At 44.9% G+C, this 13,304-nt stretch overlaps 1 protein-coding gene across 5 annotated transcripts in view; it reads left to right on the top strand.

The window, feature by feature from the left end:
• The window catches only part of KBTBD12 (kelch repeat and BTB domain containing 12), a 75,881-nt gene extending 65,138 nt beyond the window's left edge, over positions 1–10,743 (top strand). For 4 of the 5 annotated variants that reach the window (XM_045992222.1, XM_045992220.1, XM_045992223.1 and 1 more), the window contains one exon: positions 8,053–10,743. In XM_045992222.1, the coding sequence (XP_045848178.1) occupies positions 8,053–8,234 (182 nt within the window). In that variant the 3' untranslated portion in view covers positions 8,235–10,743. The remainder of the gene's footprint in view (positions 1–8,052) is intronic. The other variant, XM_045992221.1, reaches the window with a different exon arrangement.
• Positions 10,744–13,304: the final 2,561 nt, after the last annotated feature.

Below are 13,304 nucleotides of genomic sequence, written 5' to 3'. Positions count from 1 at the left end.
GGAAAGAATGAAAAGTGAGTGTATTTGAAGATAGATAAATAAAATTATCCCATCAGAAAAACAGAAAAAATTGGGAATAAAAACTGAACAGAGCTTTGAGGACATATGAGGCAATGCTAAGAGGTCTAATACTCATGTCATGATCCCAGAAGGAAAGGAGAAACATGGGTGAAGAAAAGATATTTAAAGAATAATGAAAACTTGCCAAATTTGACTATGAAATTCACTTATAGATTCAAGAAACTCAGGAAACTGAAATAAGTCGATCTTTCTGACAACTATCATATGATCTCATTCATGTGGAATTTAAGAAACAAAACAGAGGATCATAAGGGAAGGGAGGGAAAATAAAACAAGATGAAATCAGTGAGGGAGACAAACCATAAGAGACTTTTAATCATAGGAAACAAATTGAGGTTGCTGGAGGCAGGGTGGGGGATGGGGTAAATGGGTGATGGACATTAAGGAGGGCACGTGATATAATGAGCACTGAGTATTATATAAAACTGATGAATCACTAAACTCTACCTCTTAAACTAATAATACACTATATGTTAATTAATTGAATTTAAATAAAGAAACTCAGCGAACTAAAAACAGGATAGGGTGTCTGGGTGGCTCAGTGGGTTAAGCTTCTCTGCCTGCTCAGGTCATGGTCTCAGAGTCCTGGGATCAAGCCCCACATCGGGCTCTCTGCTCAGCAGGGATCCTGCTTCCCCCTCTCTCTGCCTGCTTCTCTGCCTACTTGTGATCTCTCTCTGTCAAATAAATAAATAAAATCTTAAATAATAATAAATAAAAATAAAAAATAAAAACAGGATAAACTTGAAAAAACCCACACCCAGACACATCATAACCAATCTTCTAAAAACTAAAGATAAGGAAAAGATCTTGAAGAAGCCAGAGAAGAACAACAGATAACATATGAAGGGAAAGTATTAAAATGAGTGTGAATTCCTCAAGCTAGGTCATAAGGCAATGGAACAAAGCTTTTAAGCTCTGAAAAAAAATAATTATCTGGAATTGTATAAGCAACAAAAATATCCTTCAGGAATGAGGGCAAAATTAAAATAAGACATTCTCGGATGGAGAAGAACTAAGAGATTTATGGCCAACAGACCTACCAACAGAAAGTTAAAGAAAATTCCTCAGATCAAAGGCAAATGATACAGAGAAAGTTGGAACCTCAGGAATCAAGGAAGAGAAACAGAACCCCCAACACCTATTTCATCCATCCATCAACCCATTTCCCTTCCGGTAACCATCAGTTTGTTCTCTATAGCTAAGGGTCTGTTTCTTGATATCTTTGCCTGTCTCTCTCTCCGCTTTACTTAAATTCCATACATGAGTGAAATCATGTGGTCTTTGTCTTTCTCTGACTGACCTATTTCACTTAGCATAATACTCTTTAGCTCCATCCACATCATTGCAAATGGCAAGATTTCGTTCTTTTTATGGCTAAGTAATATTCCATTATCTATCAATCAATTGATCAATCGATAGATAAATGTGGCATCCATCATTGATGAACACTTGGGCTGCTTCCGTATCTTGACTATTGTAAATAATGCTGCTATAAACATAAGAGTACATGTATCCCTTTGGATTAGTGTTCTTGTATTCTTTGGGTAAATACCCAATAGTGTGATTACTGGATCACAACCTCCATACTGTTTTCCACAGTGACTGCACCACTTGGTATTCGCACCAACAAAGCACGAGTATTTCTTCTTCTCCACACCCTCTCCAATACCTGTTGTTTCTTGGGTTATTGATTTTAGCCATTCTTACGGGTGTGAGGTGATATTTCATTGAAGTTTTGATTTGCATTTCTCTGGTGAGTGATGTTGAGGATCTTTACATGTGTCTGTTGGACATCGGGGTGTTTTCTTTGGAGAAATGTCTGTTCATGTCTTCTGCCCGTTTTTTAGTTGGATTTTTTGGTTTCGGGGTGCTGAGTCTGATAAGTTTTTATATATATATGTGGATTTTACATATTGTGGACTCTTTATTGGATATGTCATTTGCAAATATCTTCTCTCCTTCTGTAGGTTGTCCTTTAATTCATTGATTGTTTCTTTCACTGTGCAGAAACTTTTTATCTTGATGAAGTCCCAATAATCGATTTTTGCTTTTGTTTCCCCTGCCTCAGGAGACATGCTTAGAAAGAAGTTGCTATGGTGAATGGTCTGACAGTGTTTTCAGTTTATGGGTTTTGGGTTTTGTTTTGTTTTTTTTTAAATTTATTTTAGAGAGAGAGAGGAAGAGAGAGTGAGCACAAGCAGGGAGAGGAGGAGGGGCAGACATAGAGGGAGAAGCAGACTCCCCACTAACCAGGGAGCCCGACTTGGGGCTCAGTCCCAGGACCCTGAGATCATGACCTGAGCCAAAGGCAGACACTTAACCTGAGCTCCCAGGTGCCCCATTTTCAGTGTATATTAATGTTATACAGAGAGGACCATTTCCCCAAAGGTAGACATAGGAACTATATGGTAATAAGCGTCCTGTTTTCCATGGAAATGATAATATATTAATTAATCTGTTATAAATATGTATATTGCAGGATGCCTGGGTGGCTCAGCCATTAGGTGTCCGCCTTCGGCTCGGGTCACGATCCCAGGGTCCTGGGATTGAGCCCCGCATTGGGCACTGTGCTCAGTGAGAAGCCTGCTTCTCCCTTTCCCACTCCCCCTGCTTGTATTCCCTCTCTTGCTGTGTCTCTCTCTGTGTCAAATAAATAAATAAAATCTTTTTTTTAATTATGCATATTGCAATCCTTAGGACAACTACTAAAAAATATATATATAAGCAGGTGTGGCTAAAAACTCAAGATAAATGGGGCGCCTGGGTGGCTCAGTGGGTTAAAGCCTCTGCCTTCAGCTCATGTCATGATCCCAGGGTCCTGGGATCGGGCCCCGCATCAGGCTTTCTGCTCGGCAGAGAGCCTCCTTCCCCCTCTCTCTCTGCCTGCCTCTCTGCCTACTTGTGATCTCTGTCTGTCAAATAAATAAATAAAATCTTTTTTAAAAAAACTCAAGATAAATTAAAATGGGATATTAAGAATATTCAAATAATTCAAAATGAAGGAAAGGAGAAATGAAGGTACAAAAATAAAAGAAATAATAAATAGTGACCTAAATCCAAACATTCCAATATTTACATTAAATAAATGGTCTGTATCGGCTAATTTTGTCTCCTAGAACTTCCACTTGTGCTTAAAGAAAGCATAATCCCATTTTTATTTTTTTAAAGGTTTGAGTAAAACATTTTTTCAATTTTATGTATTTGACACAGAGAGAGAGAGGGAGAGCGCAAGCACAACCACAAGCAGGGACAGCTGGAGGCAGGAAGAAAGGGGGAACCAGGCTCCCTGCTGAGGGAGCCTGATGCGGGGCTCAATCCCAGGACCCTGAGATCATGACCTGAGCTGAAGGCAGACACTTATCTGACTGAGTCACCCAGGTGCCCCATAATCCCATTTTTTAAAATGATGTCTTCCTCTTGGGAAAATGAAAGTCAAAAATTTTCTTGAATCATTTCCTATCTTAACTCCTACATGCAAATTTAGGCATACAGCACATTCTATATTTCTCATAAATAATCCCAGGATACTTAGTAGGAGTTCATTTACAATCCATTACATTGAATAAAAATTATCCCTTGATCAAAAGAGGTTTTACTTATCCATTCCTTCAACTTGATGGAAAATATAAAATCTTTGATCAACTCACTGAATTTGTACACAAAGACTGTAACTATGCAACATGATTTTGTAATTACATTGGAATCTCTAGAGGGCCATAAAGAGCCATTGCTCTCCCTTCCACGTCCTTTGCAGATAGACAACTACATATACTCAGCCATTCGTTTGTTTCCTTTTTGCCCTTTTGAATGAACTCTTGGCCTCCTCCACCAGCTGAGGCCGTCAGCTGCTGGTCACGCCTATTTGTGACACTCATGATCCTCCTCTTCCAGCTTGAGTCAGGGGCATTTAAAGGCCCCTTTCACTGGCCGTCCTGGAGAGGATAGGTAACACTCCTCAGCTGGGGACAGACCAACTTGGCCTGGGGTCCATTATTCATCCTATAATTGATCATTTATTCACATGCCCATTCATTCAAAATGAAATCGAATTTGAGATGGCTTATAGAGAGGCATACTCCACAATAAGATAGAAATTAAAACAAATTGGGGAAATGAATGGAGGGAAAATAAAGATAGAAAAGCAAGATGGGGCGATGTTGGTACATAAAAGTGCGGAAAGGTCTTTTTCACTGGTAATCTATGGGCTGCCATTTTATCTCTGAGGTCACTAGAGGCCAGAGCAGAAAGGAGAGATGTCCTGTTTGCAGTGTCCTCCAGGGAAGAATAAACGACGGTTTAGAAGGTACATATCTTCTGAACATGGGAGAAACTTCTCCCCATAGCTTCATGTAGAGTCGTGGGAAATGCCCTCAATAGTACTCTTATAACGAATAAAATAGCAGTTAACATTTCACAGAAGAGCAAGTCAAAGGGAAACAATTCTACAAAGGACTAAAAATATCCTAAGATTTTGGGTTTTTCACTAGTCTGATTGAATTCAAGGATGACATTTAGACTGAAGTCTACTTCTCCAATTTTTCCACAGAAGGACCTCCAACACGGGAGAGCACCCCCTTAAACACCTGGGGGTTTTAACACGCAGACGGAATTCCTTTGCCATATCATCATTCACTTCAAAAAAAACCCATGTGAATTTTTTATACTTCACGTAAAATGGTGTTTTAAATTGCTTACTACTGGAGGCGTCAGGATGCAGGGAGAGCTTCCTAACTCCTTCAAAAATTAAGATGCGGTTGCATTAAGTGTGTCAATTTTCGGAAAATTAACTGCCTTGAAAAAAGCTGACACTGAGTTCAGCCTCCAGTTTCTTGCCCCTGTTAGTGTCATAATGTTTCCAGAACCCAAACTCACATAATTAGGTAAACACAAATGCCAACCACTGATTCCTCGCTTTATGAGCTCTGTTTGTAGAAATTTAGGACAGCATTCAGGATGGCCCCACATAGGCCTGAGGTGCTGCCACGTGATTCTGGGTGACGGCTGTGGCGGGATCCACGCTCTTCCTGAGAGTTCAAGTCTCCACAGTCAGACCTGTGCTCTAGTACACGATCTCAGAGCTTCCATACTCAAGAAAACTCTCAGGGCCCCTGGGTGGCTCAGTAGGTTGAGCATCTGCCTTCTGCTCGGGTCATGATCCCAGGATACTGGGATCAAGCCCTACCTCGGGCTCTCCGCTCAGTGGAGAGTCTGCTTCTCCCTCTGCCCCTCACCCCACTCATGCTCTATTTCTCTCTCTCTCTCAAATAAATAAATATAATATTTAAAAATTAATAAAACTCACTGGTTGGCCTCTTTGCCACTGAGGCTATAATTTTCATTCCATGTAAATAAAGTAACAAATTTCTAGAAATCTGTTAGATTAATGGATTAGTGGATTAATATGTTAGATTCATGGCTTAATATGTTAGAAAGCATAGATGGCTTTTAAAAAAATGTCTCCCAGGGGCACCTGAGTGGCATAGTTGGTTAAGCACCTGACTCTTGCTTTTGGCTCAGGTCATGATCTCAGGTTCCTGGGATCAAGTCCCACATCGGGCTCTGCGCTGGGCACGGAGTCAGCTTGAGTATTCTCTCTCTCTCCTCCCTCTTCCTCTGCCCCTCCCCCCCAGATGCTCACTCTCTCTCAAATAAATAAATCTTTTAAAAAAATGTCTCCCCAATAAACACTGAAATGAGCAGAAGGAAGCAAAATTAGTGAAGAAAACTGTTTACTCTGAAATCGTAAAAGGGCCCAGCCTGCGTTAATTTGAATAAGGACACCAGAAGCCTTCCCCAGCTAAAACAAAGCAAAACAAAAACAGTTAGCGGGTGTGGCATGTAAAAGATGCATTCCAAGATGAAGGCAGTAACTAAGATGGAAAAGGCTGTTTCATCTACACAGGAGTAACAAGCAAGAAGATAGAACACCTACACTGGACACCTGTCGGGTTTTTCCGCACTGACAGCCTTTCTAGAAGTAGTGTCCACAGCCACAGTAGCCAGCTACGGGAAGGAGCCGTGGTAGTGCTCTGCCCTGTCAGAGCCTCCTGCCAAGCCTCCAGCTCTCCTCAATCTGTTGAGTTCCCTTCCTTCCAATAAATCCCCATTTTGCTAAAGCCAGCCCTAATTAGTTTCTGTTGTTGCTACCAAGAACCTTAACCAATACAACAGGCATGACCCTTTTGCATTTAATGACTTTGAAATAAATAAAACAGAAACTTCTACAAATCATAAGATAAAAGGATAAATCCACAAAAATTGCATGGACTTTAAGATACCATTCTCAGAAATTGATAGATCAAAGAGACACTTTAAAAAACTGAAACAAAAAGAGATTTAGAGCTTTGTGTTAATTCAAGATAATTATAATTAAATACACGTTTTGGAAGCATAAGGGCCGTGGCGTGCCTGCTTTTCCCTCTCCCTCTGCTTGCCTCTCTCCTTGCTTGTGCTCTCTCTCTCTCTGTCAAATAAATAAAATCTTAAAAAGAAAAAAAGAATGCTGATGGAACTTATCCTAGAGTACAAGGATCACTCATAATGATAAATTTATAAATGGTAAAATTTATATGTTCTTAATAATAGGCTCAAAATGTGTAGACTAAAAGTTGATGGTACTAAAAGGAGAAACAGACAAATCCACACTCCAAGTGAGATATTTTAACACAGCTCCCTCAGTAACTGGAAGAATAAGCCCACAAACATCCATAAATACACAGGAGGGTTGGCTAACATGACCCAATGAATGCACATGGAACACTGCACCAACAACTACAAAATAACCATCCTTTGCAAGCAAGCATGGATCATTTTCAAAAATTGACTTTAATATGCCAGGATTGGGCACTTATGCATACATTATCTCTTCTGATCATCATAAAATTGTGAAATAATCATCTAGGCTGGAAATCCTCCAGACTCACTCTGCCCCATTCTCTGTCATGCTCTATGTCCTGTGAAGTTGACAAATACTGGGTGCATTCGCAGATGCCTTTCTCCTCTAGCTTCTGGTTGAGTCCATCCAGTGGGAGCCAAGAACAGAGACTATTGGGTAAAAGGAGGGTAGAGTCAGGGAATTGACTGTCCCTGCCCCCACCCTGTGGGGTTGCTGAGGATGGCTGCTCCATCTTCCCTGCCTACGTCTGCTCCTGCCAGGCTGCACTCTTTAGACAGCTGCCCTCTCCAAACCCAGCACCCATTCCTCCCCTTGCTGCTTCTCAGGTCCAAGGGTGGTAATGGCTGTTCTCAGTGGGTCTTCCTGAGCCCTGCCCGCACCCTTCCAACGGTCCCTTCACTAAATTCTCTTCAAATTACTCAGCTAGAGTGTGCCATTTGTTTCCTACAAGAACCCTGGCTGAGTATTAGCATCCCCATCTGCCTTTAAGGAAACAGAAGCTCAGAGAGGTCAGCAACTCACACAAGGTTACCAGCTGTATCTCCCCCTCTAGGTGTAGAAATAAGGGCAATTTCATCCCTAGCTCCCATAATAAATTATTAAATTTGGACAACCGTATGCCCTGTTAATATGTCGATTATTAAAATAATTTTTGAGGGTGCCTGGATGGCTCAGTGGGTTAAAGCCTCTGCCTTCGGCTCAAGTCATGATCCCGGAGTCCTGGGATCCAGCCCCGCATTAGGCTCTCTGCTCAGCAGGGAGCCTCCTTCCGCACCCCTTCTGTCTGCCTCTCTGCTTGCTTGCAATCTCTGTCAAATAAATAAATAAGATCTTTTTAAAAATAATAATAATAATAATAATAATAATTTTTGAATGTGAGTTATAACATGGTCTTTTTTAGTTTCTTAAACATTAGGGACACTGTGTCTTCCAATGAAAGTATGTTTGTTCAGTTGTTTGTTCATTAATTTTTGGTGCTTGATGCCTTTTAGAGGAAGTTTTCCAATAGAGTAAAGATAACCTCTGAATTTCAGACCCCATGACATTTTGCTTCCTACTTTGCTATTTTTCAGATCGACATGAGGTTATCTCCAAAGAAATACTGGAGCTGGACCCATGGGAGAACCAATGGAATGTTGTAGCCATCAATGTCCTCATGCATGACAGTTATGACGTTTGTCTGGTGGCCAGGATGAACCCCCGAGACCTCATCCCCCCACCTTCAGATCTGGTGGAAGAAGGCCATGAACACTGAGGTCAGTATTTGCTGTAGGACCTTCTGCTGTGTCTGCATGGGAGGCACTAGGAATGGAAAGAGCCCACAGGCATCAGCCAGTCACCCTGAACGTGTGTGTTACATGCATAACGGTCCGTGTGCAAAGCAGTTTGTGCTGGATATTGTGACAGGGAGCTCCAGTTGGCTGGAATGGACAAAACGTTCCAAGGTCAAACGTGGCAACAGCACAGGGAGAACACAGGGTGAGTGCCGTGGGAATCAAAGGATGCAGGGCCTCACACTGCTGGGGACTCAAGGACAGCATTGCCAAGGAGCAGACCTTTTACTGGGGCCTCAGATGGTGAAGAAGCAATCCCATGGGTGCAGCTCATGGGGACATCACAGAAACAGCTGAGCCACAGCCCAGAGCTGGGGCAGATTGCCGGGGCCATGGGCTCTGCTACTAAGACTGGAAAAGGAGATTACAGACAAGTGACCAACACCTGCAAAAGCAAAGACCGTGGACCTGGTCTCTGAGCAGGGGAATCATCTCACCATTTTGCGATGTTGAAGGAAGACCTCCGTCTGTGCTCTCTTCCAGTTTCGATCTACAGAGACTTTCTATTCCCGTGCACAATACTCTTCCCCCACAGCGACGCTGCCCAAAGGGGCTAGCAGTGAACCACAGTTCCTAACGGCCCAGGCACTCAAGCCCAGCCACAGTGAGCAGAGAAACTCTACCCTCAGCCGGGTCTGTGTGGGGGACAGATATGGGAAGCTCCAAGGCCCTGGCAGTGTCCTGGACTAGGCTTATCCAGGCTGCCCTCCAGCACACGTGACCTTGTGCAGGTTGGCCCTGACCAGGCTCTGGAGTGGAGGAGAGAAGCAGCATATCCTTTGGCTGCCGGCTGCCTTCCCTCTTACCTAGCCTGTGCAGGATCTTCCCCAAGACTGCCAATAGGGATGGAGCTACCTGCTCCAGCCCACAGTTGAGCATAATCAGAAAACAGCCAGTCCCAGAATATAATTTAGGGGTGACATTTAAATGACACGTGGGGAATCCATCTTTCTGACTTACCATTCATACTTCTGGAAGTACAATGGATTCAAAGAGTGCATTTTCGTAGCTGTTCCTCGATAACTTCTCCAGAGTTTCCCATTGCACAGAGCTCTTTTTTAAAACAGGAGTGGTCAGTAAATTCCCTAGAACTTTCTCAGAGGGAGACAATGCTAGATTGAGACAGCTCTTGTCTGGTGCCAGGTCGTGTGACCATGGCGACCACGAGCCCATGTTCCCAGGTTCCAGCTACTGAAGCAGGCAGAAGAGGCAGGCCCAGTGGGAAACCTGCTTCTGCCGCCATGACGGGGGTCCACTAAGACCCTACGCAGGTTGTCCCCAAGTAGGCCAGACTCTAGGAGGGCAAGTGTTCGAGCTGTCACTTTGCAATGGCGCCCCTTGGAACCTGCACTCAGTAAAGTGAAGAGAAGCTGATGCTTCTCCCTGGCCAAAGCTCCTAATCTCTGTGTGTGGGGGGAGGGGGAGTCTTGCTACAAAGGCAGAGTAGTTCCTCTGAGTGGGCTGTTCTGGCTGTGGCAGCCGTGGTCGCAGACAGTCCCCCCAGCTCTGTTTCCCCGACTTCCTCTTAGCAGAACCGCAGAGCCTGCCCCACCCCTCGAGCCCACACTAGAAGCTGCTGCACTTCCCTGCATCCAGGAAGCCCTGGTCAGTGTGTCATGATACAACTTATCCATCCATCGGGTTCAAGATCTAGGCTCTCCTGCCAGCCTTGCTGCTTCGCTAGCTGTGTGATCTCTCCAGCAAGATAACCTCTCCAAAGTCTCATTTTCCCCGTATGCAGAAAGGGGAGAAAAAGGCTTTTTAGGGTTGGCATGAGGACTGAGTGAGAAAGTGCTGAGCAAAGTGGGTGTCAGATACTGAAACAACAAACAGCCTTTAGCTGCCATAATTTCTAGAACCGTTATCACTGTCCTCCGCATTTCCCAAAGCACAGCACTCACAACAACCCAGGGCTTGAGTGGGCTCTGGGGGGACCGTAGGGGAGCTGTGCACACGGTGTGAGATGGTTCTTCATTTCCCAGACTCAGCCACTCAGCTCCTCCAGGTGGTGGGCAGAGGAATAAGCAAGGTTTCGCTTTTAGTATCTAATGGATGCCCTGGGTGCTTCTTGTCTGACTTTCATATTCGTAGTTCAACACAAGACACCTCTACCCTCCTGTTGCCCGAGACTGTGAGAGATGCCACTTCGAATTCCTACCGCTCCAGTGTTCACCTCAACTGAAGGCCATCTCCTCATGCCGGGATATGTATGTCATGGAGCACTCTTGACGACTTCAGCTCTGCTAGTTCTGATCTTCGCGAGGCAAGATTTCTGGACACGGAGCGCAGAACCCAGTAGGGAAATGATCTGGGTGCCGGGGCTGGCAAAAGGTGGCGGCGGTCAGCACGTCCCGGTCTGCCTCGCGTGCACCAAGAAAGCGCCACTGTTCCCACTGATTGACTTTATAATGAGCAGATGCTTTCAGTTTGAACTTGCAGAATAAAAACGTACTAATGAAAGGTCGCCTTTGTTTTTCTTCATATTGCAATTCAATGTCCATTTCTCTCATTTCCTGTGGCCAGGAAGTACTGAGCAACCCAGGGCACTTTCTTTGGGTCAGAGGCATGCTCTGAGGCCCAGCACCCCACACCGATGGCCCCTACTCTGCCCTTGCAATGCTGGGGGTCCCCAGAGCCCATTCTAAGGAGAGCGTGCCAACACTGGGTCTGCAGCCTCAGAGAGGTGGGCCCTGGGAGGGTGGACCAGAAGAGGGCAGGGGCCAGGAATGTCCCCACGGCACGGATCCGGCAGCACCCCGCCCTGGTTGAGCCACCCCCCCCCCCCCCGACCTGGCACTACCAGAGTATCCTGGATAAAGCGGAAGGCCCCTGCCACGGAGGCGTTTCTCAGAGGGGTGCTGCATGAAGCAGATCACAAAACACCAGCAGTCAGAGAACCTGGTCTTTCTCATGGTCTGAGCTGTGACACGGGGCTCTGCTCTCGATGAGTTCACGATCTGAAGGAAGGAAGAAAGCAAACACAGGGACTTGACACCTTATGAGGAAGTAGGGTCTACACCCACAACAGGAAAAAGTACAGTGTAGTTCAGGGTATCTCTGCATTTGTTTCTATCGCGTCAGAAAAACAACCACAAATTTAGCAGCTTGTTACCATACAGAGCTGTGATCTCACACTTCAGTAGTCTAAAAGTCTGAAATGGACATCAGTCAGCCGAAATCAGGGCGTCCCAGGACTGTGCTCCTCCGGGAAGTGAGGCTCTAGGGTCAAATCCACGTCCTTGCCTTTTTCAGTCTCCAGAGGCCACTGGCATGTCTTGGCTTGTATTCCCTTATTCCATCTTCCAAGCCAAGGATCGCATCTGTTCTGCCTGCCCGGATTGCCTCCTCTGTCTCCCACTTCTGATCCCTTCCCATTTCTGGTCGTATCCAGGTATCCTGCCAAGTATCCAGGATCATCTTCCCATCTTAAGGTCAACTGGCCGGCAGTTTAATTCCCCTTGGCCACAAAACGTTCGACAGGCAAGGTTTCCAAGGGTTAGGATGTACACAGTTGAGGGACACCATTATTCTGCCTACCATACTAAACAATGCCTGACTTAGCCATAGAGTACGTCTGTGCACAACGCGTACAGGACTTTCCAGGCTCACTGAACGTTGGGGGCCCCAGGGGTAACAAGGCAAGTGTAAATGCGGATGTGTGACCATGAGAGCTGCGGTCTCAGAGACCTCCATGACATCCTTATGGGGGCTGGGAGGTGGGGACCGTGAGAAGGAAAGACCCTCCTTGCCTACAGGATTATTTCCACTCTGCTTTAACATGAAGCCTTTGATACTGGCCATAAGACTCAAAGAAGTATAGTAACAACTAAACACAAGCCATAACCTAACTTAAATGCTTCTCTGGTACAACCAAAGTGACCCAAGGTGCTGGGGGAAGCCCAGGGAAGAGGACCCTTGGTTTTAGAGGGTGCTGCGGGCTCAGAGGGTAGGAGACCCTCAAGCTTGGTTTTGTTGGATAGACAAAAGGGTGTTCTAGGCTCAGGAACACCCTAGGCAAAGGTCCCAGCATAAGAAAGGGCCTGGTGTGTTCTGGATAGAGAGAAGCTCTGTGCCAGCAGTATGTGGATTGGTGGCTGGAGAGGCAGACTGGGCCAGGCTGGGAAGGACTCTGGGTGTGGACGCATGGAAGCCAGTGTGGGATTTTATAAAGATCACAAAGAAGACATCGCAAAGAAGACATCCAGATGGCCAACAGACACATGAAAAAATGCTCAGCATCACTCGGCATCAGGGAAATACAAATCAAAACCACAATGAGTTACCACCTCACACCAGTCAGAATGGCTAAAATTAACAACACAGGAAACAACAAATGTTGGTGAGGACGCAGAGAGAGGGGAACCCTTCTGCACTGTTGGTGGGAATGCAGGCTGGTGCAGCCACTCTGGAAAACAGTATGGAGGTTCCTCAAGAAGTTAAAAATAGAGCTGCCCTATGACCCAGCAATTGTACTACTCAGTTTTTGTCCAAAGGATACAAAATTACTGACCCTAAGGGGCACATGCACCCCAATGTTTGTAACAGCAATGTCCACAATAGCCAATTTATGGAAAGAGCCCAGCTGTCCACTAACGGATGAGTGGATAAAGAAGATGTGGTACATATATACAGTGGAATGTTAGCCATCCAAAAGAATGTAATCTTGTCATTTGCAACAGTGTGGATGGAACTAGAGAGTATTAGGCCAAGCGAAATAAGTCAGTCAGAGAAAGACAACTATTGTATGATCTCACTCCCATGTGGAATTTAAGAAACAAAACAGATGAACACAGGGGAAGGGAAGAAAAATTAAGATGAAATCAGAGAGGGAGACAAATTATAAGAGACCCTTAGCTAGAGGGATCAAACTGAGGGTTGCTGGGGGGGGGTAGGTAGGGGGATGGGATAACTGGGTGATGGGCACTAAGGAGGGCACTCGATGTAGTGAGCACTGGGTGTCATATGGAACTGATGAATCACAAACTCTACCT

Source organism: Meles meles, chromosome 20 (assembly GCF_922984935.1).
Source record: "Meles meles chromosome 20, mMelMel3.1 paternal haplotype, whole genome shotgun sequence".
NCBI lineage: Eukaryota > Metazoa > Chordata > Mammalia > Carnivora > Mustelidae > Meles > Meles meles.
This window is presented reverse-complemented; position numbering and strand designations above follow the sequence as displayed.